This window comes from Emys orbicularis, chromosome 9, assembly GCF_028017835.1.
Source record: "Emys orbicularis isolate rEmyOrb1 chromosome 9, rEmyOrb1.hap1, whole genome shotgun sequence".
Classification (NCBI taxonomy): domain Eukaryota; kingdom Metazoa; phylum Chordata; order Testudines; family Emydidae; genus Emys; species Emys orbicularis.
The window spans coordinates 60,068,628-60,095,588 of record NC_088691.1 but is presented as its reverse complement, the minus strand read 5'-3'; the positions used below and the strand labels follow the sequence as shown (position 1 = coordinate 60,095,588).

Genomic DNA, 26,961 nt, shown 5'->3' with positions numbered 1-26,961 from the left:
AAGCTTTTGAGCTCCACAGACCTGGAGAAGAGCTCTGTGGGGTTTGAAAGCTTGTTTCTTTCACCAACCAAAGTTGATCCAATTAAAAATATTACCTCACCCACCTTGTGGCTCTCCCCCATGAAATCTGTATAGTATAGGGTAAAAAGTACACAAAAGACCAGATTTCATGGTCCGTGATGTGATTTTCATGGCTGTGAATTTGGTAGGGCCTTAAGTATATGTTCAACACCTTTGCAGGGAAGAGGCCACCACAAGTGTAACCTAAACCAAAGTACCTTGCTGAACCAGGGCGTACGTATGTGCCTAGCTAGCTTTAATGAGACAACTCACATGTTTAAAAATAGGCACCTACTTGCACACTTTGGTGAATGGGGCCCAAATCCACACCCCTGAGATGCAGCTCAAAGTGCTCAGAGGAAGCCGGGGTGGTGAGATTGAGTTACCTAGAACAGAGTTCATTGAAATGGGCAACTAAATAACTTTGTTTTTGTTTTTTTACTTAAAATGAACAGTATATGATAATGAAGCAACTCCCGCTCTCTCCCTGTTCACTAGTGCAAGGATGGAAAAAACTAAAGCCATGCCCCACCATTCACACACTGGTTTGGAAAACTTGCAGCCACGTGCATCATGGTCTCACGATATTAAACTGAAATCCAGGAGAATGGTAGGGGATTTTTTGGCTCCAAACACGCCCTGCAGTATTTCTGGTGCCTGCCTCCCCGGAAAGTGACCTCGACAGGGGGGGAAAGTGACCCCCACTCCCCGACAGTGCTTTTGTTTCAATTGCGGGCACCGGGCAAAAGGAACTCTCCACCAGCAGCATCCACCCAGCGCTCGCACTCCCAACGATCCAACGGGCTGCCTGGCCCATGGGCACGGGTGTGGTTACCAACACGTGCACAGAAGCTGGCAGCGCCCGGGGCCTCCTGACCCCGCTCCTGGAAACTACAACTCCCAGCCGCCCCCGGAGCATGCGCAGTAGGATTAGATGAGCTCACGGATCACAGGACGGGCTGACGTCAGAGAGGGGGTGATGAGCGCAGCAGCGCAGTGAGCGTCAGGAAGGAGCCCGGGGCGCCCTGCGCGGGGGTTGCGCGTCAGTTCTGAGCGAAGCAGCAGGTGCGTAAGAGCGGGCCCCGGGGCGGGCCAGTGCGGCAGGGGCTCTGCGGTCCTGCCTGGAGCCGGTGCCGTGGCAAGGCGGGCGCGAGCGAGATGAATCGAGGTCGCTGAGACGCTGCCAAGGGGCAGGCGGTGTTTTGTAACCTGCGTCTTGCGCTGCGCCGCTCCGGGCCCCCGGCTAGGGCACAGGGACCGTGCCTACTGACCCACCCACTTACCTAGCCCCAGCGCGGCTGGCTGGCGTCATTCAGGTTTGCAACTCCTGGGTGGCAGGTGCTCTGAGTGCCAGGGCTGGCCCTGGGGCAGAGCGCAGGGAGAAGAAAGCCGCTAGAGACAAGCCAGGGAGACGCCAAGTGTCTGCTTGTAAGAAGAGAGACAAGGCGGGGGAGGTGATAGCTTTTATTGGGCCAGCTTCTGTTGGGGAGAGACACATTTCCAGCCACACACAGCTCTTCTTCGGGTAGCTGCCTTTCCCACACCTGAAGAAGAGCTCTGTGTGGCTGGAAAGCTTGTGTCTCTCCCCAACAGAAGTTGGCCCAATAAAAGATATTCTCTCCTTTGCCTTGTCTCTCTAATATCCTGGGACGCAGGTGGATACAACAACACTGCCTACTCGAAATAAGTGTAGCCAACTCCTCCTTCCCCCAGAGGAGAGACTTTTCCTCTTTCCCTTTGAATCCGAAAGAATCTCCCACTCCACTGAGGAAGTCTTAGGGCTGGTCTGATAAGCAAACAGAACAAAAACTTCAAATTAAGTTACTTGGCTTAACTGAAAAGAAGAGGCCTCTTGTCTCCAGCATGTTATCTATTAGGATAATATTCCTTGCCCATAATCTTAGTGTAGTGTTTTCACTGCCTTTTGGGGGAGAGAATTATGTCCTTTCTGCTTAGGTCATCCAAATACGGTCCTAGGATCTGAGATGTCTGTAAAGTGTGGTATTGCCACCCATTAAAAAAATCATGAGCCTGATTTAAAAAACAAAACAAAAACAGCCTCATAATTTTAAATTTGAGGATCTTTTTATTTATCTTTTGGTTTCTGAGTCTTTAAGTTACACTTGCTTTATTTTTTCAAGCTTGTCCTCAACCATGAGGACTAGAAATTTCCCTTTTTAACAAAACCTGAGACTCTCATGCACTTTCTTGATTCCAGCACTGGGGCTTTAAGAAAAACACCAAATATTGTGAAACTTGTGATTAAACTGAGGGCATCGGGTAGAGGTGATTGAATATATCATTTTTCAGTTTGGTGGCCCAACAAAAACTTTTTTTTTTTTTTTTGTTTCGTTTCAAACTGAAACTGAATTTATCTGTTTTTTCTCACTGAAATAAAAAAAGTAAACAATTTCATTCAGGTTTAGGTGTTTATAGCTCTATATATAATTGGTGAGGTTAGAGAGTCCAGACATGTTTTTGGATGAATACAAAAGTGGTGCAGACTTTGAATGCTTTGTAAGCTTTGTATTGTGGATAGACTGGGGAAAGCAGGGCAAGGCATAGTCCTAGTGTAGCCAGGATGGCAGAGGTATAAGTTGTTCAGTAGTGGAAAGTTATAAGCCATTTCTGGTAACAGTAGAGAAACACAGCCACGTATTACAAGCAAGAATGCATAATGGAGGGGCCGGATTGGACAGGGAAGTAACTGGGATATTATTTCTCTGAGTCATTTGCATCTGAGCTCTGACTTGAGTCTCGAGCGGTTTTGAATTGGATGACTTTGGCCCTTTCTAATCTTAACCTAGATCCTGAAAGTGGCTCTGCGTGGAGCATGTTTATTTCAGCAGGCTCGAGTCTGCCAACATGTAGCCAGTTGCGGGATCAGGAAGTTTAAAAGGCAAAGTATTCCCACTTGTTTCAATGGACATAGCTGGTGTTTGATTTTGGCACTATAACTTTTATTCAGTGAGGTGGGGAAGGTGTGTGTGGGGAGGGAGAACAAACTTAGGGAGGAGAACACTGCTGTTAAGCCTGAAACCCCACCTCAAGATGGGGTAGGGACTGGCTTGTGAACTATCCGGACTCAGTGCTAGCATAATTCCAAAACTAATCTTTTTGTAACTAGGTCTTTCTGGGCCTGATTGTCAGACTAGCCTCACCCTGGCTGCCCTTCATTATATTGTTTTAATTCTCCATCCTCAATCATTCACAGGAACACTTAACACTACTGAGATGTGTATGTATCTAATGGGTGGGGACAATTGGGTATCTGGGCCCCGATCCTGCAGTTAGGTCTGAATGGGCAGACCTCTGCCCAGACTCCCACTGAGATCCAGTTGCAGAATTGGGATCTTTGCCATCTTAATTCTATTAATTGTCCCTGCAATTTTCTTTTGCCCTCCCAAAAGCAGATGCAAGTAGGGAAGGCAGGTTTTAAAAATCTGCCCCTGGGAATAGTACAAATTTTACAAAAAGAGACTGTTGGATATTCTGGATTATATTTACATTTTCTGGATATGAAAGCTGTCACATGCAAACAGGAGGAGGAAGAATGCTGCTAATCTGCACAGTGGGGGACAGCCATAGCTCTTTTCAGTCCTGCTGCTGCTAATTCATGTCCAGTGTCTGCAGAGCACCATTGCATTGTTGCCTTTAGATTTCAGTGATTGATTCATTTATCACAGGTGTCAACAAAACTTCCCAATTTGTTCTATTTTAAGTCCTGTTTTCATGTATTAGTTGCACTTTTATTAAACATTAACTTAAGGCAAGTTCCACTCCATTATAACTGATCTTATCACGCTAGCTTTGACAATTTTGGAAATATCTTTAAATTTACTGTTGACTGAATGCATACATTGTATTTCTTCTCAAAACTGAATATTTCCATACCAGTGGTCCAGGGCAGAACATCTGTTTGGTTTCAATGCTACTCCCATCTATGTGCTGACAGTAATACATTCTACCTTCCTGTGTGATTTTTATCCTTGTATACGCTGGTCGTAAGTGTCATGCACTTAATTAAGTTAATTTTAGTTTATTTTAATTTATTGCAGCACATAACTTGTCATACATGAGATTACATGCAAAATATTGTATAAATACAAAATGTTATCACCATCATCAATTGCTGTCCAACCACTGGATTTTTTTTGCCATTGTAATGATATCAACAGTTTTTTGTATGATACACTTAGACATTCTACAGGGCTTATCTTTTTTTAAAAAGCAGTCCTCCACTAAACTTTATATGTAGCTTTTAATTGTTCAGAAGAAAAGGTTTCTTGGTCTCTCCTTTTTAAAAAAAACAAAACTGGTGATGGAAGAAACATGTCCGCTCTATACCACGGGGAGTAACTCTATCTTATTCTAACAGTGTGGGTATGTTTCTAAGGTAGCAACAACTGTCTCGTTGCCTGACACTACACTTACAACCACTGAAGTCAGTGGGATTTCATGAGAGTTCACTGTTGGAACTCCAGTTGACTTTAATAACTACTGAGGGCACTCAGTACCACACAGGATTGTCCCTGATGTACAGATTGGTATTTCAATAGTAAATGTTTCACATGCGGGAGAAAATTGTGTGTGTGTGTTTTTTTTTTTTCTTTTTCTTTTTTAAAGCTTAAATACAGTTAAAGCTTTGGAAGCTCTAGAAAGGAAGGGTTGCCCATGGGTAGGGTGCTAGCATGGAATTTTCCCTGAGACTTTGTGCAAGACACTTAGGTCCAAATCATTAAAGGTATTTAGGCTCCTATCTTCCATTGAAATTAGTGGAAGTTAGGAGACTAAATATTTTTAAGGATCTGGGCCTTAGTCTCTCTGTGCCTCAGTTTCCCATCTGTAAAATGGGAATAATAGCACCGGGTGTCATGAGCGTGTACATTAAAGATCATCAGGTGCTCAGATGCTACAGTAATTGGGGTATTTTATAGAACTATTTTAGGTAGGAGGAAGGAAGTTGTTGGTTCTTCCTCTTTTTAGAAAATGAAGTGAGTAGCATGACCAGATTATTGCTGCATAGAGTTCTATGGCTTATCAAGTGTAAATATGGAGAGCCTCTAGTAGCACTTGATCTTGTGTTTTCTGAGTGCTGTAAACTACGGTCACCTCTAGATCAGAGGTTCTCAAACTGTGGTCTGCGGACCACCAGTGGTCCGTGAGCTCCATTCAGGTGGTCAGCGGATAGTTTCCTCTAAGGTGCGTGCCTGGGCGGCCACACATGAGAGAGTGGAGGGCCACCCACCTAATTAGTGGAGCCATGCAGGCTTGGGTCCACTAATTAGGTGCCTGGACCCTAGAGAAGACGCACATGTAAGGTGAGGTGGTGGCCTTGGGAGGGGAATAGGGAGGGGAGGGGGCAGTGGGGTGAGAAGAGGGGGGTGGGGGGAATTTGGCTGCTGCAGCCCTGCACATCCCAGAGAAAGGAGGTGTCTTTCCCCAGCTCCAGGGCTGCGGCTGCCAGGGAGAGATGGCCCTCTTTCCCAGCCTCAGCTCTATGGCTGCTGTGGTGGGAGAGAGACCCCCCTCCTACCCTGCCCCAGTTCGGAGGCTGCCGCGGCAGGGTGGGAGAGGGCATATCCAACGCATTAGAAAGGTAAGACTACTGATATGAAAATGAGTTGTGTGCTTTTATTTGTAGAACAAAAAAAGTTAATTGTTTTTTTTATATAGTGTTTTTATCCAAAGAGCTTTACAATAGTTAGCTAACGGTACAAACAACATTTGGAAAGATCACTAAGTGGTCCACTGAGACCCTCAGCAATTTTCAAGTGCTCAGTGGAAAAAAAAAAAAAAAGGTTGGGAACCACTGATCTAGAGTTCATGTTAACCTGATCAGTTACAATTTGTCACTTTAAATGGGGAATATATAAAGAGACCCACTAATACAAAACAAATCCAAAGGGTAATAAAATAGAAGAGATCTAACATACATGCCAACAACTCCTAATTTTCCAGTATTAGGAATTAGTGGGGAAAGAGTTTCTGTGTCCAATGCTAGCAGTTGATACCTTGCTGGAAAAGAGGTGCATTTGTGATGCTGATGGCATAGCTAACGAGCATTGGGACATATTGATACTGTTATCACAATTGTGAGAATGTAAGCTGTGATCCTGCAAAGTCTTAAGTGCATGATTGATTATCTTCACATACACTTTTACAATTGCTGTTTTTTATGCATTGCTTTCAACTGGACTAAGTGTATGAAGGTTTGGAGCCTTGGTGTGTAATGCAAGTATGTTTTCTGGCATTAAGCTAGCATTAAAGCAGGATATGAGCTGGTTTAAAGCAGGATATGATCTTACAAAGGGTTCTAATCAAAATGGATGAACTAGCAAGATGGCTTAAATGCCAGCTGTAATTAAAAGCTTTATTTTTAAATACACATCATAGTTTAATGCCTGTCTAGAAGCTGATCTCACCATCCCAAACTTCCAGAATTTTGACTGTGTACAGTGGGAGCAGTTTTCTTTATTAATAGTCCTGGGAATACAATAATTAGGCTGGGCTATCATCTGCTAGCAGTTTGCCTTTCTCCATAGTTTTGATCATGTTGTAATAAGGTAATTAGCCACTTGATGTTAAAGAATACAAAACTGCAGTTAATAAGACACATTTCAGTATCTCTCTATACACCCCTAGCAGAGCTACTAAGAAATACAAGAGTATCTTCAAGCACCTCTTGTAATGCAATGCGCCGTAAGACAATGACAGTACTTTTCCCCCTCATTTTAAAAACTGGGTTCTGACCTAGGAGGAATTTCACCAACTGTCTGTCATATATAGCAGTGTTTCTCAACCTTTTTGATACCAGGGTCCCTCTTGCAGACTTCCTAAATTGTGTCAGGGAGATCTCAGGGACTGGCACCGGTCCACACACCGGTCCGTCAGAAACACTGATGTATATAGTAAAACCTTAAATGACTCCTATTCGTCTTATGTTGTAACCCAGCCTGATTGTGTGATGTTCCTTTATGCATGTTTAATGTCTGAAACTGCTCTAGTATGTTCTGTTGTCTTTCCTGCCTGGATAACAAAATATCTGGAATCCTGCAGGTAAGATGTGCCAACCTCCTGTAGACCGAATTGTGACAGGCATGGAGCTACTCTGTAATTATGATATTCTGCATTGACTTGGTTATTGGACATTTACTGTGTGATTATATTGGTTTAGTAGTTTAAGGGAGGTGTATGGAAAAAACAAGCAGGAAGGGAAAGAATGGCTCAAGATAAGCTACTTCGCAGAAAACACTTGAGAGTTGTCAAGAGACAATGCCCAGATAGGAAAAGGTCTGCACACACTAGAGATCAAAAAAAGTTCTGGACAGTTTAAAAGAGGACACTCTCTCTCATGGGGGGGGGGGGGGGGGCGCAGGGCAGGAGTTGTTTGGGGTAACCAGAGACACAGAGATAGGGGTGTCTGAAGTGAGGCCTGCTTAGGTTACCAACTGGGGATGGTAAGCCTTTAGGTAAGATATGCAGTAGTGTTGTAGCTGTGTCGCTCTGAGGATATTGGAGAGACAAGGTGGGTGAGGTGATACCTTTTATTGAACCAGCGTGTGTTGGTGAGAGAGAGACTAGCTTTCAAGTTTACATAGAGCTCTTCTTCAGGTAAGAGAGACATTCATGTAGACTTAGTTGGTTTAAAATTCTTTTTCTATAAATTCTTTTTTTCTACTGTTAGAATAAACAGTTTAAGAAGGCTGTCTGGTCACTGTATATGCTTCTGGTCACAGACTGCTGAAGAGATCAAGGTGGGTGCAGTAGCAGTTGCTCAAACTCAGTTGGACCTGCTACTAGGATCAGAAAAGTTGATACACAGGATACTGTAGCCTTGGGCCTGGTCTGAGAGTGGCAGACTTGCATCTGGGGCTAAGTAAAGGCATGGGGCCTGACACCTGAGGATGTGCACTTAGAGATCAGAAAGGGGCAGAGGAGCAGATGTCATGCTTACGGGGCTAAGAATATTTTAGAATCTTGTTGTAAGAACTGGGTAGTAAAGCATTACCTGAGTGCTCACTAGGATTTCCATTTTAAACCTTTTTTTTTGTATGTGTGGTAAGGTTTATAATTTGATATTAATAAAGGACCTGAGCTAAAACTGAACAGAGAGTCTCTGCCTGAGAGAACTTTTCCCTTCTAAATTCAGAGAGTACATGGGGGCGGTTGATACTGGAGCTATTTGTGCACTTTTTTTTATCTGTAATTACAAGTTATAATGACAGGACTTTGGTAGCTGTTCCAATTTCCCCATCTCTAAAAGGGGATAGTTACCATAATTTGCAAGGGTATTGAGTCTCCTTTGTAAAGCTCTTTTAGATCCTCAGCTGGAAAGGGGTAGAGAACAGCAAACTTGTTAAAGTCTGCCAAATCAGTGAGACCTTTAATGGACATTTTTTGTGTACTTTCATAACAAGCAAATGTTGAGTAGTAGGTTCAAAGGGGTCTGAATCTCCTTTAAACTCCTGCATCTTTCATAGTCTTAATTTACAAGTTAAATTGTGCCTGAAGGATTGACCTTGTTGCAAGTTAAAAAACACTTTTGTTCTAGCTGCTCTGTCTACTCACCTGGCTGTGATTCAAAACCCAACCCTTTAAAAATAAAGAACAGTCAAAACATCTGTGTGTTATAAAACAAAAACCCCTCCTCCCTACATTTCCTTTTCAGGTTTGTTCAATTTCCTTTATCATGCAACCAAATCCAGAATGTAGCAGCCCAGCAGGCGAGTATAATGTGCAATAGAACTTGGTTTAGTGTAGTGTCCTTTATGTGCAGTATCAAGCATTTTATAGTGTCACTTGAAAGCTAAAGAGAAATAAGAACTTTTCCTTTTAAATAGGTGCAAGTTCAGGAACAACAGTGCCTCTGAGGGAGATGGAGACAGTTTTGATATGGGACAACACAGGTCATAAAGGAGAACTCTTCCCCTCCCCATTAACATTACATTATGTCCTTTCTGTCCTGGTGAGCTTTTCTGTAGGGTGGATAGCTGGGGCAGGCATTCAGCAAGGACTGAAAGAAGGGCACGGTTGGAAGTTCTGACTGGATGGGGAAGTTAGGGTGGTCATGTAGCTTATGAGTTTTGAGAAGTAGAATAGAGGAAGTTCGTGGAGTGTCATGAAAACCAGGGGAACAGTTATGAAATTGATTCGTGTTGGGGAATGAAGACGACATTCTCAGTCACCTGCTGACTCACCCCCCCTCCTAGTGGCAAGTGGCAGTTTTAGTTGGGAATGTGTTGCTTTTGTCAGTTCAAGTGAAACTCAAAACTGGTCTTTAATATTGAGAATATAAGAATGGCCATACTGGGTCAGACCAGTAGTCCATCTAGCCCAGAATCCTGTCTCCAGACAGTGGCTGGTGCTAGATGCTTCAGAGGGAATGAACAGAACAGGGCAACTATTGAGTGATCCTTCCCCCTCTCATCCACTCCCAGCTTCTGGCAGTCAGAGGCTTAGGGACACCCAGAGCATGGGGTTGTGTCCCTGATCATCTTGACTAATAACCATTGGTAGATGTATTCTCCATGAACTTATCTAATTCTTAATTGAAACCAGTTATTCTTCTGGCCTTCACAACATCCCCTGGCGACAAATTCTACAGGTTGACAGTCCATTGTGTGAAGAAGTACTTCCTTTTGTTTGTTTTAAACCTGCTGCCTATTAATCTCATTGGGTGATCCTTGTGTTATTTATCGTTTCATATAACACTTCTTTATTCACTTTCTCCACAAAATTCATGGTTTTGTAGACCTCTAACAGATCCACCCTCAGTCTCTTTTCTAAGATGAACAGTGCTAGTCGTTTTAATCTCTCCTCATATGGAAACTGTTCCAAAACCTTAATATCTTTTGTTGCCTTTCTCTATGCTTTTTCCAATTCAAATGTATTTCTTTTTTGGGATGGGGCAACCAGAACTTCTCGCAATATTCAGGGTTTGGGTGTACCTTGGCTTTATGGGTGTATAGTGGCAATATATCTTGTATCTTATTCTCTTTCCCTTTCCTAATAGTTCCTAGCATTGTTTTAACTTTTTTGACTGCTGCTGCACATTGAGCGGATGCGAGAGACCTATCCATGATGTGTCCAAGATCTTTCTTGAGTAATAACAGCTAACTTAGACCCTATCATTTTGTGTGTATAGTTGGAATTAAGTTTTTCAATGAGCACTATTTTGCACGTATTGAATTTCATCTGCCTTTCTCTTGCCCAGTCCCCCAGTTTTGTGAGATCCCTTTGTAATTCTTCACAGTCAGCTGTTGACTTAACTATCTTGAGTAATTTCTTATTGTCTGCAAACTTTGCCACCTGACTATTTACCCCTTTTCCCAGATCATTTATAAATATATTGAAAAGCACTGGTCCCAGTACAGATCTTTAGGGAGTCCCACTGTTTACTTCTGTCCACTGTGAAAACTGACCATTTATTCCTACCCTTTGTTTCCTATCAGTTAACCAGTTACTGGTCCATGCAAGGATCTTCCCTCCTATCCCATGACTGCTTACTTTGCTTTAGAGCCTTTGGTGAGGGACCTTGTCAAAGGCTTTCTGAAAATCCAAGTACACTATATCCACTCGATCACCCTTATTCATATACTTGTTGAGCCCCTCAAAGAAATCTAATAGATTATGAGGCATGATTTCCCAGCCATGTGGACTCTTCTCCAACATATTGTGTTCATCTATATGTCTGATAACATGACTTAGTAAAGAACAGAAATAGGTCACTAGTAGTGAAAGTATCTCCTAACATCATAGGATGGTTTTCATTGCATTCACTAATAGTGTAAAAGTTTGTGGAATATTAACTGATCTTTACTGGGTATCTTCCCAGCTGCCAAAAGATTATCTGGAGAGTCTTCCAGTAACCCTTGCAGATCACTCTTAAATGGTTCAGACTGTATCCCAGCCATGTAGTCAACGGGCATGCATTTGAGGAAGGAGACACTCTTGTGCACACATCAGCTAGATGCACCAAGGTGTTACAACTAGCCAGGATGCCTAGAGATTCCTCTCCCTGATTGATTATTGCAATGTATTGAAAATTATGGTTGTCTTTTTAAATTTTCTTCTTTTCTCACCCTAGAGTAAACAGAGATGGCATTTGTGAAGAGTGGATGGCTGCTTCGGCAAAGTGAGTGATGGGCTTTTTACCTACTTTCCCCAACAGTTAGTTTGGCTGTGTGTATCGGTTTCTCTTATAGACCATCAGTGGGGAAAAATATATTTCCCTGTGTCCCATTTAAACAATTCTATAAGGATGTTCTCAATGATATTGGACCAAAAGAAACGGTCTATTTTGATAGCATCACCATCTGACCTTTTGGATTACAATAATGGGAACATAGGCATTGCTATAGCTGAGCACACCTGGTTTGATAGTTGTCTTCTATAAGTAATGCTTTGTGGAAAAAAATAAAAACCTAACCAAATGGATTATTATAAGTGGAGCTTGGAAAATTTACTGGACAACTACCAGCCTTTGCTTATTCACTTGGTCCCATGTAGTACTTGGTCACTAGCATGCTAGAATCTTGAAGCATTAGGTTGTTAGCTTAAAAAAACAACCTAGCAATCATAACGCTAATCGTTAAATAAGAAATAACACATAAGGCCTAGCTATCGTGTGCATTATTTGTTGTACACTGTTTGTCTCTTTGTTTTGAAGTTGAGATTTTGTGATGCACAATGAATTAGCAATTAGTTGTTGAACCCTCAGAATACCTTGTTCCAAGGGTCAAATTGAAAAGGTGCTTTGGCCATATTAGACACGAGCATTTTCCAATCAGTGCTCCCAGAAGTGACTTTCTTCTTTCTTTTAGGCACTATTTTACGTCGTTGGAAGAAGAATTGGTTTGACCTATGGTCTGATGGCCATTTGCTATTCTATGACGATCAGCAGCGGCATGACATAGAGGATAAAGTCCACATGCGAGTGCACTGCATCAACATCAGAGTGGGAAACGAATGCCGAGGTAGAACATGTGCTTTTTAATTTTTAAAATTTCTTTCCTGATTCCATACCTGTAAACGAATAAAGGGAGTGGCTTCTCACGGCATTGTATCATGTGGTAGATCATCTTGGCGTTTGCCACAATTCACGTATAAAACACTACTTGAGTGATGGTGAACTTGTGATACACCTCTACCTCGATATAACACTGTCCTCGGGAGCCAAAAAATCTTACCGCGTTATAGGTGAAACCGCGTTCTATTGAACTTGCTTTGATCCACCGGAGTGAGCAGCCCCACCCCCCCGGAGCACTGCTTTACCGCATTATATCCGAATTCGTATTATATTGGGTCGCGTTATATCGAGGTAGCGGTGTATATGACACTGATTCTGCTAGCGTATACTCTGAGTAAAGGGCTGCACGGCGGCAGAAGTGGGTTGGGGATACAGATAGCAGACTGCTGATGCACCTGATGTCATGCGCTTCTGATGGACATTGTGGAGTTGGCACTGTCCAGAGGCTTGGGAGGAGAAAAGAGAACTAGAGGGATGGCCCCATCCAAGTACTAGCAAGCTCATTTCTAGTACACCCTTTTTTTTAGAGACATGTGTTCATTTGATACTTGATCGACCAGAAGGACACCAGCGGTAGAGAGTGTATTTATTTAGTAAAGAAACACCCTTTCAGTGGGCACAACCCAGCAAGAAATACACACGCAGCATTGACTGGTGATGTTCAGGCTGGTGCTCTCCACGGTGTCCTGGGGAGGCTGCAGCGCTTTTCATTCTGCATTCTGTCCTGCCATTGTATTCAGTGTGCAGCCAGCACACAGGGAACAAGGCTGGCCTTTGCTTATGCAGGGCCCTGTGCATGGGGCCTTATCCAGCTGGCTCCTTGCCTATAAATGGGATTATAGCGCTCTGGCTAGTGATTTGGAATGTGGACTCCTGGCTGACTCGGCTCCTTTGTGGCTGTATTAGGCAATATAGGGCTAAGGCCTCCAGTTGAGCGGGATCAGGTTGATTAGCAATCCACTCGCATGAATATGTTTCCCCAGATTTCAGCATGACCTTCCCTGGCAGGCAGCAAGGCTGGCATGTCTGTCTTGTTGGGGAGAGGATATACTCACTGAACTAGTGTGCTCTTAGCACATAATTACTCTCTAACACTGGTGTTCTGCTTGGTCTAGTAACAGGTAAGTGATTCTTCGTCATTGCAGCTTTTTAAATTCAACATATGTGTTTGTTTTAAAACTGGTTGAGGCTTGAAGTTGCAAATGGCTTATGGTCTGAAAAACTGTTGCATCTTTCCTAAAGCACAAAATTGCTGGGGTGTCCTGAGCTGATGCCATATGTGCAGGCAGCTTCTGATTTCAGGTAGGAGAGAGCTTGAAGAAGTTTAATCTGTGTGTTTGCCTGCATTTTATTTTTTTTACCCACGTGGACAAGACAGATATGTGCGTGCAGTTTTGTCTCTAACAGAACCTTTAGCCTAACATTTTATATACAGTGACAACGAAATCGGGGCTGGTAGGCCGGAGTCCTTCCCTAAGAGGCTTTCCACTGACAGCCAGTCTAAGCTGTAGTAACTTTCTCCTGTCTTGATGGAGCCCCTACCGTAGGGATATGTCTACACTGTGATTGGCCTTGGCTAGCTGACTCGGGCTTGCAGGGCTCAGGCTGTGGAGCTATAAAATTGCGGTGTAGATCTTCAGGCTCGGGCTCTGAGACCCCATGAGAAGGATCCCGGGCTCCAGCCTGGGCCCAAATGTCTACGTTGCAATTTTTTAGCCTCACAGTCTGAGTCAGTTGACCCAGGCCAGCCGCAGCTATGCTGTGGGTCTTTTATTGCAGTGTATGTGCCCTAGGAGACCAAAACCTGTATATCTCAACCTCATTGCTTTACTCAAACCTGACCAGAAGGACTGAGACAATGTGAATTAATTAGAATCTTCAAGAAGTTAAGGATTTTGTTTTCTAATATATTAAATGGAAATCTTTTGCTTTCTTTTTCTGGAGTAGATTTCCAGCCCCCAGAGGGGAAGCCAAGAGACTGTTTGCTGCAGATTGTTTGTCGGGATGGGAAAACAATCAACCTCTGTGCAGAGAGTGCAGATGACTGCTTGTGAGTTTCCAAAGAATGTTATTTAATATGCTGTACTTAGCTCTTTGTAGCCCAAGAATGGGCCCAAATATTCTGGAATTCCTCAAGGTAGCTGCATACTGGCAAATGCTGAGAGGAAGAATGTTCCTTTGATGTGGGCTCTTGTTCCTCTTCTTTTTAGGTTACACCTTGGCACAGGTGCAATTTGGCTGAAGGGATGGGGGGGACACGTCTGTGTCCCTCCCTCCACTCCAAATTGTTACTTTAGTAGTGATGCCCCGTCCTCCGTGTGGCTGCAGGTCTCCTGCATCTTAATGCCTGGCTCTTTGTTACCCTTCTTTGTATACAAACAACAAGGAGCCCCAAAACAGCACAAGTTACTCCTGCCATAGCTTATGGACTGTAAAGAAGAATTAATACCTCCTTCCTGCAATCCCTCTGTGCATATGTCCTACCTTAACTTTAGGCTACCTTCATCCACAGTAACTTCGATATACGTTTTCCACCATATCACTTGGCTCCTGCTGTACGGTTTAATGGCTAACTATATTTTGTTCAGAACCTTACAAGAAATGTGGAGTATCTCTTTATCCATTAAATAATATGTTTCTTGCAGGGCATGGAAAATTGCTCTCCAGGATGCTAGAACAAATGCGGTAAGTGCACTGTGAACGTTTCCATGGTGATGGGGTAGGGAGGGAGGGAGTGTGTGTAAGTGGCAGTCAATGGCCTAGCAATTTTCCTTCACACGGTCTTCAAGAACCCATTTGAATTATTGTGCTTTGTCCTGCATTTCCTGGGCCAGAAAGGGGTATGAGAGCATCATGGATCTGGTGCCCACAACTCTGGTAGAAGGAGGTTTTGTGTCCGTGCATGCTAGATAAAGGCGAAGATTGAACTTTTGGAGTGCCGCAGCTACTGTGCTGTAAGGCTCAGAAAGCATTGGCATGGAGAAAAGGCTGATCTGTAGATGAAGAATGAGCATCCATCGGGATTGTGGGCACTCATGAATTCTTTTGTAGCTGGTAAAGAGACAGTCTGGCTGTCTCATGCTCTCATTATCTATTGGGAACATGTCCATCTAGATGCGGGTAGTCCACAAGGAAGCCAGATGATGGTGGGGTGTGTGTATGTGTAGAGAAGCCTCTAGCTGAAATGAGTGACAGCCACATTTATGTAGATATTACACAGTTGCTAGACTCACTTGTAGAAGATGCAAAATCTGCCTTTGCAAGCTGCTTTATGTAGTTCTGTGGAAATCATACTGTATAGAACTAACTTCAGAAACTTGGGCTTCAGCAAAAATGGTTCATGCATGTATTCAAACTGGATAACTGCATGCTCAAATGCATAGTTTGCGTTTGCAGTTAACATTGTGTGTGTCTTTTGAGTCAAATGTTCTCTCTTGTATCTAAATACTGCCACCGTAAACTCCCTGGAAAATGGAATAAAAACCCTTTTGTTGGCACCTTAAGCTTCGCTCTAATGAAAAATGGCTTATTCACTCCCTCATCTGTAAAGACAGATCTGTGCTCAGTTGTAAACCCTTGCAGTTTATGATATAACTTGTGGCATTTGCTCTGCTGGAAGGCCTAGCCATCCTACTTCTGCCATTGACTCACTTTTTTTGCCTTTCTTTGAGGTTGGCTCATAGAGCACTTTCTGGCAATCGCTTTCCCCAAATCGGTAAAGAGCAATATTAAGGGGATATGTGCGATTCCCAGCATTAGTAGGCAGACCTGGTCTATCTCAGCTCAAGCTAGCACACTAAAAATAGCAATGTGGACATTACTGCACAGGTGGTGGCATGGGCTAGCCACCTGAGGTCCGACTTGAGGGGTTGGGTGGGCTTGAAATGGGGTGGTGAGCCTAAGCTGCTGCTAATTTGGCAACATCTGTGTTGCTGTTTTTAGCATCCTTGCTCAAGCTGAGCTGGCACAAGTTTTGTCTATCCCTGCTTTAAGCACACATCTCAGCTGCAAGGTAGATATATCCTTAGATACCAGGTCTCTGAAATACTGCAGTTTCATTGGGAAATACTGACCCCTGCATCCAAAGGCTTATTTCATAGTCCTGGCACCCACATTGCCATAATAGCTGCTACATCCCATCATGTGACACAATTTATATTTTTGGATACCCGAAGCAATATTTGTAGTGTGGTAAAAGTGCTATTTTCTTGTACCGAGTAACTGCTTTGCCGTGCAGAATGCCACATTATGCTGCATTGTGGTTTTAAACAGAGGGCAAAGGAATGAATCTATGAAAACTAGAGGGGGTGCAGAACTCCTGTTTTACCCTTGAATCAGTGTCATTGCACATAGAATTCAAAAATATAGGAAATTTTGTAAACATTCAGTAACCTCGATGCTGAAGCTAACTGGTAGCCATCAGCTTTGCAAATTATGCCCTAACTAATGTCTTGGGCTATGTCTACGCTTATGGTGGTGTGTGGAGTACATACACTGCACGCTGCCCTAGCATGGGTATAAATAGCAGTGTAGATGCTTTGGCAAGTAAAGACATGATAGAACCTTAGGTTATGTTCCCTATGTGGCTCTCTACATGCCCAAGCAGTGCCTCCCATGTCTACACTGCTATTTCTAGCAATGTAGTGTCCCACTGCTGGAGCCTTTCTGCACCACAGTGAAAGACTTGAGCAGGGGGAAAAGACTCCAGCAGCTCCCTGCTGCCAGAGCCTTTCACTGCTAATTGTAGCTACGCACTGCAGTGTGGACACAGCCAGTTTGCACTGCAGTGTCATGCTACATATATACTACAAGCTGCCATGAGTGTAGATGAGGCCTTAGAGAGTGACCTTCAGATGCTATCTACTGTTAAGCCTCTAGGATAAGATTTCAAATAAAAAAGAAGTTGAAGTATTTAAAGTCTATCTGCAGGCATCTCAGTGATCATACTTTCAAAAGTGCTGAGCATCCAGCAGCACCCACTGACTTCAGTAGGAATAGCTGGGTGCTTCCCACTTCTGACAATTGGGTCACTTAGGCTCTGATCCTGCAAACTCACATACCTGAGTAGTCCCGTGAGTTCAATGGAAGTCCTTGTGTGTATCAATCTACTTGTGTGTGTGTTTGCAGGGAGGGAGGGAGGGAGAGAATATTTTTAGGAGCTTATAGGAACAGTACAGCTATCAAGCTAGCCTTTTTCTTATGGAAAGCCTCTGGCTGAATAGGAGCAGCATTGTGCATTGCTACAACTAGGGGAAAACATCCAAGGCCGTTTTGAAACATAAACAAACCACTGGAAATCTGCTGTGGTTATTGTGTGAGTTACTTCCCCGCCCCTCCTCACTGCCTTTGGAAGGGACACAGATTCAGCCCAGGGTGCTTCTAAAAATAGCTTCAGTGTAATGTTTTAAATTATGAATGTTTCTACAAACAGCTGAAGGAAGGGGACTTTTAAATATAGATCTGCTATTTTCTGGTCCTTGTCTTATTTGTAGGCAAAGTACGTGGGTTGCTGAGACGCTTAAGTCACTGGTATGAAATGTTTGGGTGCAGCTGTGATCTTTACCTTTGATCCTTATAGGTTAACATCTGTACTCAGTTGCACTGATGTAATTCCGCTGAGCTCAGCGGAATTACTCCGGAGCAACTGAAAGCAGAGTATATGAACTTGTATGAGAAGAATGCTCCTTCCCCACCTACAAATTAATCAATTTAACCTGAACAAGAAAACAATAACCTATCAGTTGAAAACCTTAAGGTAAGGGGAATAAAATGAGTCAGAGAAAAAAAAATAGTTGATTCAAGGAGCTGCTCTGCATTGCTGGCTCCTACCTGGCCATCTGGCTGAAGCTTTGCTCCCCTACTCAGTCTCCTGCTGCGGCATTATGTGATGCACTCTCTCCTCTTTCTTCCTGCTGTGGCTCACCCCATGAAGTTATATCCTCTAGAAAACCTTTCAAACTTGGTGTCTGTATTGTGTGCTACTGTAATAAAGCTCCTCATTTAAAGCATAGGTATGGTGTGATATTGACACTTGTCAGTAATAAATATACTCAGGAATTCTAGGAACACTTCAGTTTACTGTTGGGTCACTTGTATGTTTAGTCCATATTCTAGTCTGTTCTCCTGAATGTAAAGAAGTGAATGACTGCTGTCTACTTTGTTAATGTTTAGGGCTATGTTGGTTCTGAAGTGATGTACGATGAGACTGCAATTTCCTCCGCTCCTCCCCCATACACAGCGTACGCTACCCCATCACCTGAGGTAAGGGTGTAATAAGGAAGCATAAAATAAGTGTGAAAGACTGTATTGAACACTCAGACTCTGTTCCTTGGAAGTGCTATTGGTTTGACTTTTTTCTTAAACATAATTTATTTTTAAATGGAAAAAGCTCAAGATGTTAAAAATGAGTAGTGGTTTTGGGTGCCCAGCTTGAGGCATCTTTAAAGGGTCTTGACTTCTGAGTGGTTGCTCAGAACTTCTGAAAATCAGGCCCCTTTAAGGTGTCTCAGATTGGGCAGAGAAAAATGGAGGCATCCCAAAATCACTACTCACTTCTACAAATCTTGGCCATACGTCCTTAATTTTGGGTTTTCACCCTTAATACAAGGAGATGCAATAATTTTTTGGAAGGCTTTGACAATATATCTGCACTTCCAGGATAAAAATTCTATTTTATAAATGAAGCTGACATTTGTAAAACAGATAGGGACTTTGAGTCCGGGATTTCATAGTAACTCAGGTAACTATAGTTCCCAAACGTGTATATATAGCTAGATATATATTCTGTTTTCATGGGGGTTAGGATGGGGCAGCAATTGGACCAAAATATTTGCTGATCTCAGTATGTTCTGACTTATACTATATGATATTATTCAAATACTGGTCCTTTTCTGTGCTACTGTTTGGGCTTTGGAACAGAACAACCAGTCTCTTGTTTTATAAATAGTTTTGATTGTGAACAGCAGTCACGGTGAGCAATATGCTTCATTCCTTAGATTAGTGAAAAGACTGCCTCAGGGCGTTTATCATGAGGGATCAGGGATGTTAACATGACATTACTGGTCCCATCTTGTCAACTGCTGAATGGCTGTGCTTTTCTAGCATATCACAAGACAGGATTATTTAGAAGCCATGGCCAGCCAGCCACACTCGTGTGTATTAAGTGACAGCATTATTATAGTTCTACAATGGCTAAACTTGGTGGTGCAAGAACTGAAGATGTTAACTTGCAAAATACTGTGGTTAACTATATGGGAAGGTCTCCCATGCTCATTTCACAGCACAGTGCTGCCTTCCACATAGTGGATTTTGATTATCCCTAAACTGCACCAGCAATGGGGTGGAGAGTTAAGCACTTTAAACAAATCTAAAAGATGCGAAACATCTTCTAATAGATACGTTTAATTTCCCCAGGTTTATGGCTACGAGCAGTACAATGGTGCATATCCCCCTCCTGGTCCTCAAGTCATCTATGCCTCTAATGGACAAGCCTATGCTGTTCCTTATCAGTATCCGTACCAAGGTAATGAATACTAGCTCCTTCCTCCAGCTTGGTTCATACACATTGTAATCGAGACTAAAGTTACTATGAAGTGATAGCTTTCCTATTGAATATTGCCATCACTCTTGATGCTGAATGTAGCGGTAGGTGGTTTTTAGAAGGAACCCCCCTGTTGTTTGCCCTAACCACTGGACTAACTTTTCCCTTTTGAGAGGAAGGAGGTAATTATCACTAGACAAAGTCAGGAAGTGAAGAATTCTGTATTCAGTTGAAGTCGTTCTGGGGATTTAGCAAGAGACTGTACTGACTCAAGATGGAAATTGTCCAACAGATTTGGCTTAACACATCTATGCCCCCCAAAAATTCTATGGGAACATAATCTTCCCCTTCGACTTTAATGGTTTTTTTTACCAAGCCCTTAAAGACCACAAGCAGTCAGGACCTTAGCTCTAAGTCACTCAACCACCCCCTCTCGCACATAGTGCCCTCTGGCACCGTGCTTGGCCCTTGGTTTAGTACAGACTCTGAGAGAGAAGGTCCCACTTAGTGAATTGCTGTGAGCACTTCCTGCTGCATCTCCCCTAGAAAGCTCTTCTTCCAAGTGCCAACCTTACAGGAAGACTGAGGAGTTGCAGGGCTGACTTCTAAGTAGCTGGAGACTTAATCCAATGCAGAGATGTGTTGGCTTTGGATATAGTAATAGACCTTTGCTCTTCTATATGGCACTTGGTCTGAAGATCTCAAAATACAAACATACATGAATTAAGCCCACAACACTCTTTTGAGGTTGGGAATTTTATCTCCATCTTGAATATTGAGAAACTGAGGCACAGAGATTAAGTAACTCATTCAAGGCCATACAAGGAATGTGTGGCAGATCCAGGAATAGAACCTACGTCTCTGGTTGCCTAGCCCTATGGCAGGGGCGGGCAAACTTTTTGGCCCGAGGGCCACATTGGGTTTCGGAAATTGAATGGAGGGCCGGTTAGGGGAAGCTGTGCCTCCCCAAACAGCCAGGCGTGGCCCGGCCCCGCCCCCATCCAACTCCCCCTCCCCCCCGCTTTTCACCCCCTGACGGCCCCCCCCCGGACTGCTGCCCCATCTGCCCCACCGCTCCCTGACTGCTCCCAGAACCCCTGACCCTCAGTGCCCCCTGCCCCCCCATCCAATCCCTCCCTCCTTCCTGACTGCCCCCCGGGACCCCTGCCCCCATTCAACTCCTGTTCCCTGCCCTCTGGCCGCCCCGACCCCTATCCACTCCCCCAGCCCCTAACCACCACCCCGAACTCCCCTGCCCTCTATCCAACCCCCCTTGCTCCCTGCCCCCTTACCGCGCTGCCTGGAGCACCGGTGCTGGTGGTGCTACAGCCGCGCCGTCCGGTTGGAGCCAGCCACGCCGTTGCCACCATGCAGCACAGAGCACCGGGTCAGGCCGGGCTCTGCAGCTGCACTGCCCCAGGAGCTCGCAGCCCCGCCGTCCAGAGCATTGCGGTGGAGCGAGCGAGCTGAGGCTGCGGGGGAGGGGCTGGGGGCTAGCCTCCCAGGGCAGGAGCTCAGGGGCAGTGCAGGAGGGTCGCGTGGGCTGGATGTGGCCCGCGGGCCGTAGTCTGCCCACCTCTGCCGTATTGGCTAGCCATAGATTTATGCTCCTCCCGTTCTGTGATGTTGGGGAAGGCTGCGGTCTGTACTCTGTCCTAGCAGGATCAAGAATTGGCATCAGCACCCAACTCCGAAGGGAGTTGATTTTCACCATACCAACTGCAAGGAAAGATATTGTTACAGTGTTCAAGTATACGGGGTGGGAGAGTGTGGGTGAATGCATAGGCTTTTCAAGCCTGCATCTAAATCAAAACATATGTACAAACTCTCTTCCTAACCAAACTATTACTACTTTCTAGGACCTTATGGCCAGCCCGCTGCAAATCATGTCATCATTCGAGAACGTTACCGTGACAATGATGGAGACCTTGCACTGGGTATGCTCGCTGGAGCAGCGACTGGAATGGCCCTGGGATCATTGTTCTGGGTCTTCTAGCTTCCTTGGGATCTTTGTCTTTGTAGCTCCAAAAAACCTTTATTTATTCTTCCTGTGCAATAATATATTTTGCAAAGTACTGTTTACTGTAAAGGTTTTTAATAAGACAAATGCAGGAATCCCTTTTTTTAGTAGTGACATCTTAATTATAATTAACCCACTTTTACCTATCCCAAGGCGAAGGTTTAAAGGCAACATTTAATTGAAATATGGTTAAAGATGCACTTGAGAATTTCAAGAGCTTTTTTTATGAAGCTTGGCTATCTGACAGATTTATATTCTGCCCATTGATCAGTGATCAGCATTAGTACCAATGTACTATTATAAGCAAAGAGTTAAAGGCTGTCATTTGTCACCAGTCTTAAGAATAGACTGTTAACATAAAGACTCCAGAACAAATGGTTATTTCTAAGCCTTGAATGGTCTAGCAGCTGGACTAACTAACGCCAGCATGTTACAGTGCAGTAGCCGCTAAGTGTATTGAAGTCATGTATTCAGGGAATTTATGCTATTGACTTCATAAAACACTCCTGAAGACAGATACGCAGGATTCTATTAATTGTCCCCCTAGGGCGATCTCCAGGTTTCAGTAGCTGGCACTGAATTTTCGTAAATAAATGTGGAGGGTTATTGCAATACATCTGCAGTGGAGTTAGCATACCCACTTCCCAAACCCATTTTACAAGACAAAATCCTCACCAAGGAGATCGGTAAGGTGAGGAAACACTCCTTAATTCCTTCTCTGCTATAAGAAATTTTAATGATTTCAGTACTTGTAAAGCGAGCAAAACGTCTGTTACCAATACAAGCCTTTTCTTTAACCTAGTCCGTAAGACTCTAAGCAGTTGGGTCTGAGACTTTAATAGCAGGGTAATGATATAGGATGGGGATTTTCTGGGATCTGAGCAGAGGTGTTATTTCCCCATGCCCAGTCACAAATACATTGGTGGGGAAGGGGCTGTTTTGCGCAAGGTCCTGCACCTGCGCTTAGCTCTTGTCACTGCTCTTTGTACCATGTCCAGAGAAGACCGCTGATCACATCCATCCTTGCAGTGCTGGACCTGGCAGTACCCATAGGTGTGTGTTAAAAGGGTAAGCTGGAGTTGGTTTGAGGAGGGGACCATGGATGAATAGGAAAAGGGGGAGCAGACAGAAAACAGATTGAGAGAAAAGGAAAATGGGAAAGAAACTCTAGTGGACCTTGTATGCAGGCTATGCCGTGTGTTTTATGGTATGGGCCAGTGTGTCACAGATGAGCTGTAGATCCGCTTTCCCTGTCGGTTACTTTACCATCCCATCAGTTCCCCATAGCAAGGTCTTGCCTGGTGGTGGGTATATGGATGCTGTGATGTCTGGGGAGGTTGTGTGTATATAAAACCCAATCCCTGACAGTGACCATTAGCTCACCATTAAAGGAATTCTCTTCCTGTCACCCTTCCCATTTAAGAAACACCCCAAGGAGCTGTTCCCGCCTTTGACTGGTTCACTACTGCTGAGTGGTTTCTCATTCCTGACCAGTTGCAGAGTCCTGTTTTATAATACAAACTGAGCTGTACTGGGCATGGTGGAGGAACCAGTGAGCAGACATGTACATGCTTTCTTATTGGGGAAAAGGTGTAGGGTGCCTAAGCTTTGATCTTTGTAGAAAGTTGTCTTATTTTTATATTTCCACTATTTTTGAGCTTCCTATAACGATGCTGTCTTAATATTTTGAGGCTCTTGCCTCTTTAAGCTTTCAATTGGAAGTTGATTAAAATCCTCAAGGTGTGGAAGCCAGAGTATGTGAGGGGAAGATAAGTAGATGGGATCTAGCAGCCATATTAGTTTTTGATGAGACAGAATAAACTTGGCTTAACCTAAAGCTGTATTGTCTGTCTGGGTTATGCTGTACAACCAATATGGGACTCTTCAACCCTTGGGAAAGTTTGGTTAACAGCCAGTGAGAGAGCAAAATTTTTGTGACTGTGTTGGGGCCAACTGTAATAAATGGACACATTTTAAAATCCACTGAAAATTAATGTTCTAATGAGACTGATATTACCTTGGACGTATTGCTAATTATGGGCCTGAACCAAAGCCTACTGGACTCAGTGTCCTTCAGTGAACTTCAAGGGGCTTTGGAACAGACTGTATTTTACTAATTCTGCCCTTATATGCATGTAATGGCGCCTAGTGAACTCAACGGGCACTGCACGTGTTCATCCAAGAAAGTGTGTTATAAGAACGTGTTGTGCAGAAACAACACCTGGTATTTCAAAAGAGAAATAAGCCTATTAAAAAGAATGTTTCCCAGAAGGGAAACTGGACCATGCACCAATCCAAAATATTTGAAATGAATCACTGAATTATCTCTAAGAGCCCAGTCCTGCAGTGTGCTCAGTATCTTGATGTTCATGACAGATGAGGGTGCTAAGCTCTTCCCAGGATCAGGTCGTAAATGAATATTTGTTAATATTCCAAGACTTGATGTTACCATGGAACTGGTTGTATCACAGTAGTACAGAACCCTATTTGGAGCTCTCCAATCTGACTAGCTGTATAGAACACCCATAGATCACCTATTCCTGTGCTATTTTGTGTGTAACATGAAGAAAATAAAAACAGCTACATATAACCAACTTTTATGTGTGTTGTTTGTTAGATTGTAATGGTGGTGAAAGCAAAGCCCACAATAGATCAGTCTAGTAACTTGACAGTTATTTTCAAATTTTTGCAGGGACTGTTGACCACAGCAAGGGAGTTCTGTGTCTTGTGCTGAAAGCACAAAATTGTATCTAAGTCCCTGATTGTAGCAATAAAACCCATAAGGAAAAGGAACTCTCTTGCTGTTAGAATTTTCATGTGTACAGTTAAGTTAAACTTTAAACTGTTTTTTTAAGAAACTGAGTTCTTTCATTATGAACTTCCAAATCAAAAAGCAAGATGATCAAACCAAAAAACCCAGACATTACAGAGTAATACTTTAAAAAGGAAAATCCTTAAAGAAAAGCTGAAGGGTCCGATTGGCTTCTATTGTGGTAGACTGCTTTCAAACAAAATCTTGGCAGCTGATTGTACTAATTAATCTAATAGCATTTGTTTATAGCTGTTAAGCACACACATTGAACTATATTGGAGCATATAATCAAGATATTGGTTCTTCTGGTGCTGGGAATCAGAACTTTACAGCCTTCCTGTTTATGATGGGAGATCCAGGCAAAGTAACATTGAGCAGTTATGCAGAGATGTCATGCTTCAGATAGAGAAGGCTTTGGTGGATAGCCACCTCAACTTACTCACAGTTAATAATGAGATGGACCATATATAGCAGCCCATAAATCCACTTCCCTAAAACACTGGCTTGCATCTAATTCCTCAGGATTAAAGTAACAGCTTTATTGTATTGTCTGGGTGGCTACATGGTAATGGGTTTTTCCTCCTCCTCCACCAACTCAGATGTGCTGAGCATCTGCAGTTTCCATGGACTGTAACGGGAACTGCAAGAGCTCGGCACCTGTGAAAGTCTGCTCGTTAATGAGCAACTCTGCTTACTGGTTCAGAAAAGCTTAATAGGGCAGCAGCAGTGATGATGATGATCTAGTTTGGCTTTGAATTTTCAAAGCTGACTGAAAACTTGGTCCTAAACAGACACTTCCTTCTGAACCGTGGTATTTGCTAAGGCTCCGATTCAAACTATCCCTGTTCAGCAAATCACTTAAGCACATGCCTTGGTGAACCAGGGCCGGATACTAGATCTATGTAGATCTATTGGAGCTATACAGGTGCTACCGTTCCATTGATTTTTTTTTTTTTCAGAGTAAGGTACTACACTAGGGTGGCAGAATTGGGTCCATAGTGACTAATGTATGTTCAGCTTAAACTAAAACATTCACAGAGACCTTGAGCCTATGTTGTCAAGTGTGACTTGTGATTTCTTTGTTTTGGTTTTTGGGGCAGTGCCCAACTTGAGAAACATAAGAGGCCTGATTTTGAGGGAAAGTGAATATTTGCCACTTTAAGATATCTCAAGTGGGGCTCCCAAAATCACTATTGAAAATTTAGACCATAGGCATTTTATTATACACCTCTACCCTGATATAACGCTGTCCTTGGGAGCCAAAAATTTTTACCGTGTTATAGGTGAAACCGCGTTATATTGAACTTGCTTTGATCCGCCGGAGCGCGCAGCCCTGCCCCCCCGGAGTGCTGCTTTATATCCAAATTCGTGTTATATCGGGTCGCGTTATATCGGGGTAGAGGTGTATTAAAAGAAAGGTTCTGAAAGTCAGTGAGCTGCTAGAGGTGTATGTGCCTGGGAGCTGGGGATTAGAATTATTATGGGAAGAGCAGTAGCAATGTCTGGTTTGGTTTGTTTTTTGGGAAGACGACGTTTCCTTTGTTGTGGAGTGTATTCTAACCAGTGCTTAGCAGGATCTGGCTTCCAAAACCATGGCACAGAACGGTCAGCTTTTTGTTGGGTCTTCACTTCTAGCACCACCTAGCAAAGTTCAACAAGGAAGCAAAAGGGAAATTTGACCAATAGGTTTCTCAAGCATGTGTCTGGTTTCCTTCCCCCCCTAAAAGATGTAGAGCACATGATATGGATGATACAGACATGACACATAAGACAATATATAGATAATATAGGCTAGTATCAACATAAATTGCTTTCATTCTAAGGTGCTTTAGTGTTATGTTCTTACCCCATGCTCTGTATCTACTGTTGTCCTTTCCCTTACGTCCTGTTCTCTCACTATGCAGTTCTAAATTTATAGTGAAAATTCTTATCAATAAAATGCTTATTAAACTGCAAGCTCAGGTCTTTGTTTTGCTTTTTTCTCTTAAATAAGTCTCTTGTTCCAGTAGCTTGTAAGTAGGTGTACACTTACAGATGTGTCCAGCTTGTACAAAACCATGTTTCACTTTACAGGGAGGTCCATGGTGTGAATCCTGGAATTCTCTGCACATACAAACTTTCCAGAGCAATTATCAGTGATGCTTTGCTTCTCCAGCAAAAATCAAGAACTGTAGCCTGCGAGGTTAGCATTTGACTCACCTTTGTTTTGATTTGTATACTTCAGGCTGAAAGCATCAGCCTGATTCTAGTCTCAGTTACATCTAGAGCAATTCCTATGAAATTAGTGAAGTAAATCTGCATTTACATAAGGATACCTGAGGCTGGAGTCAGGTGCAAATAATCACATTTCCTTATTCCCTGAATTTTTTTAACAGAATTGAATGCATCAACTCAATACTCTTTTATTTGATCTATGTGGTGCTTGTCCAGATTTCCATTTTCCTGCAATTTTTGTCAAATCTCAACTGTATACATTAAGATTTAGAAATAAATGGTCT

At 43.3% G+C, this 26,961-nt stretch overlaps 1 protein-coding gene across 3 annotated transcripts; it reads left to right on the top strand.

Moving 5' to 3' along the window:
- Positions 1-1,039: 1,039 nt before the first annotated feature.
- Positions 1,040-26,961, top strand: PLEKHB2 (pleckstrin homology domain containing B2). 3 transcript variants are annotated; one of them, XM_065410644.1, is made up of 9 exons: positions 1,040-1,125; positions 11,150-11,197; positions 11,886-12,038; positions 14,039-14,141; positions 14,737-14,776; positions 18,263-18,352; positions 19,505-19,613; positions 21,491-21,568; positions 26,537-26,961. In XM_065410644.1, exons 2-9 carry the CDS (start codon positions 11,161-11,163, stop codon positions 26,551-26,553), a joined length of 627 nt encoding a protein of 208 aa, XP_065266716.1. In that variant the 5' UTR covers positions 1,040-1,125; positions 11,150-11,160; the 3' UTR covers positions 26,554-26,961. The 3 variants fall into 3 exon arrangements, with proteins under 3 accessions (XP_065266716.1, XP_065266715.1, XP_065266714.1); XM_065410643.1 differs by lacking the exon at positions 26,537-26,961 and adding an exon at positions 7,748-7,817 and having other exon boundaries at positions 21,491-24,243; XM_065410642.1 differs by lacking the exon at positions 26,537-26,961 and having other exon boundaries at positions 21,491-24,243.

What these genes read in the sequence shown, in the direction of transcription:
- PLEKHB2 (XM_065410642.1), top strand. Translation starts at nt 11,161, where the DNA reads ATGGCATTTGTGAAGAGTGGATGGCTGCTTCGGCAAA. An exon ending in AGTGGGAAACGAATGCCGAG is followed by an intron (nt 12,039 to 14,038) that starts GTAGAACATGTG and finishes TTTCTGGAGTAG; the next exon opens with ATTTCCAGCCCCCAGAGGGG. An exon ending in AGGATGCTAGAACAAATGCG is followed by an intron (nt 14,777 to 18,262) that starts GTAAGTGCACTG and finishes GTTAATGTTTAG; the next exon opens with GGCTATGTTGGTTCTGAAGT.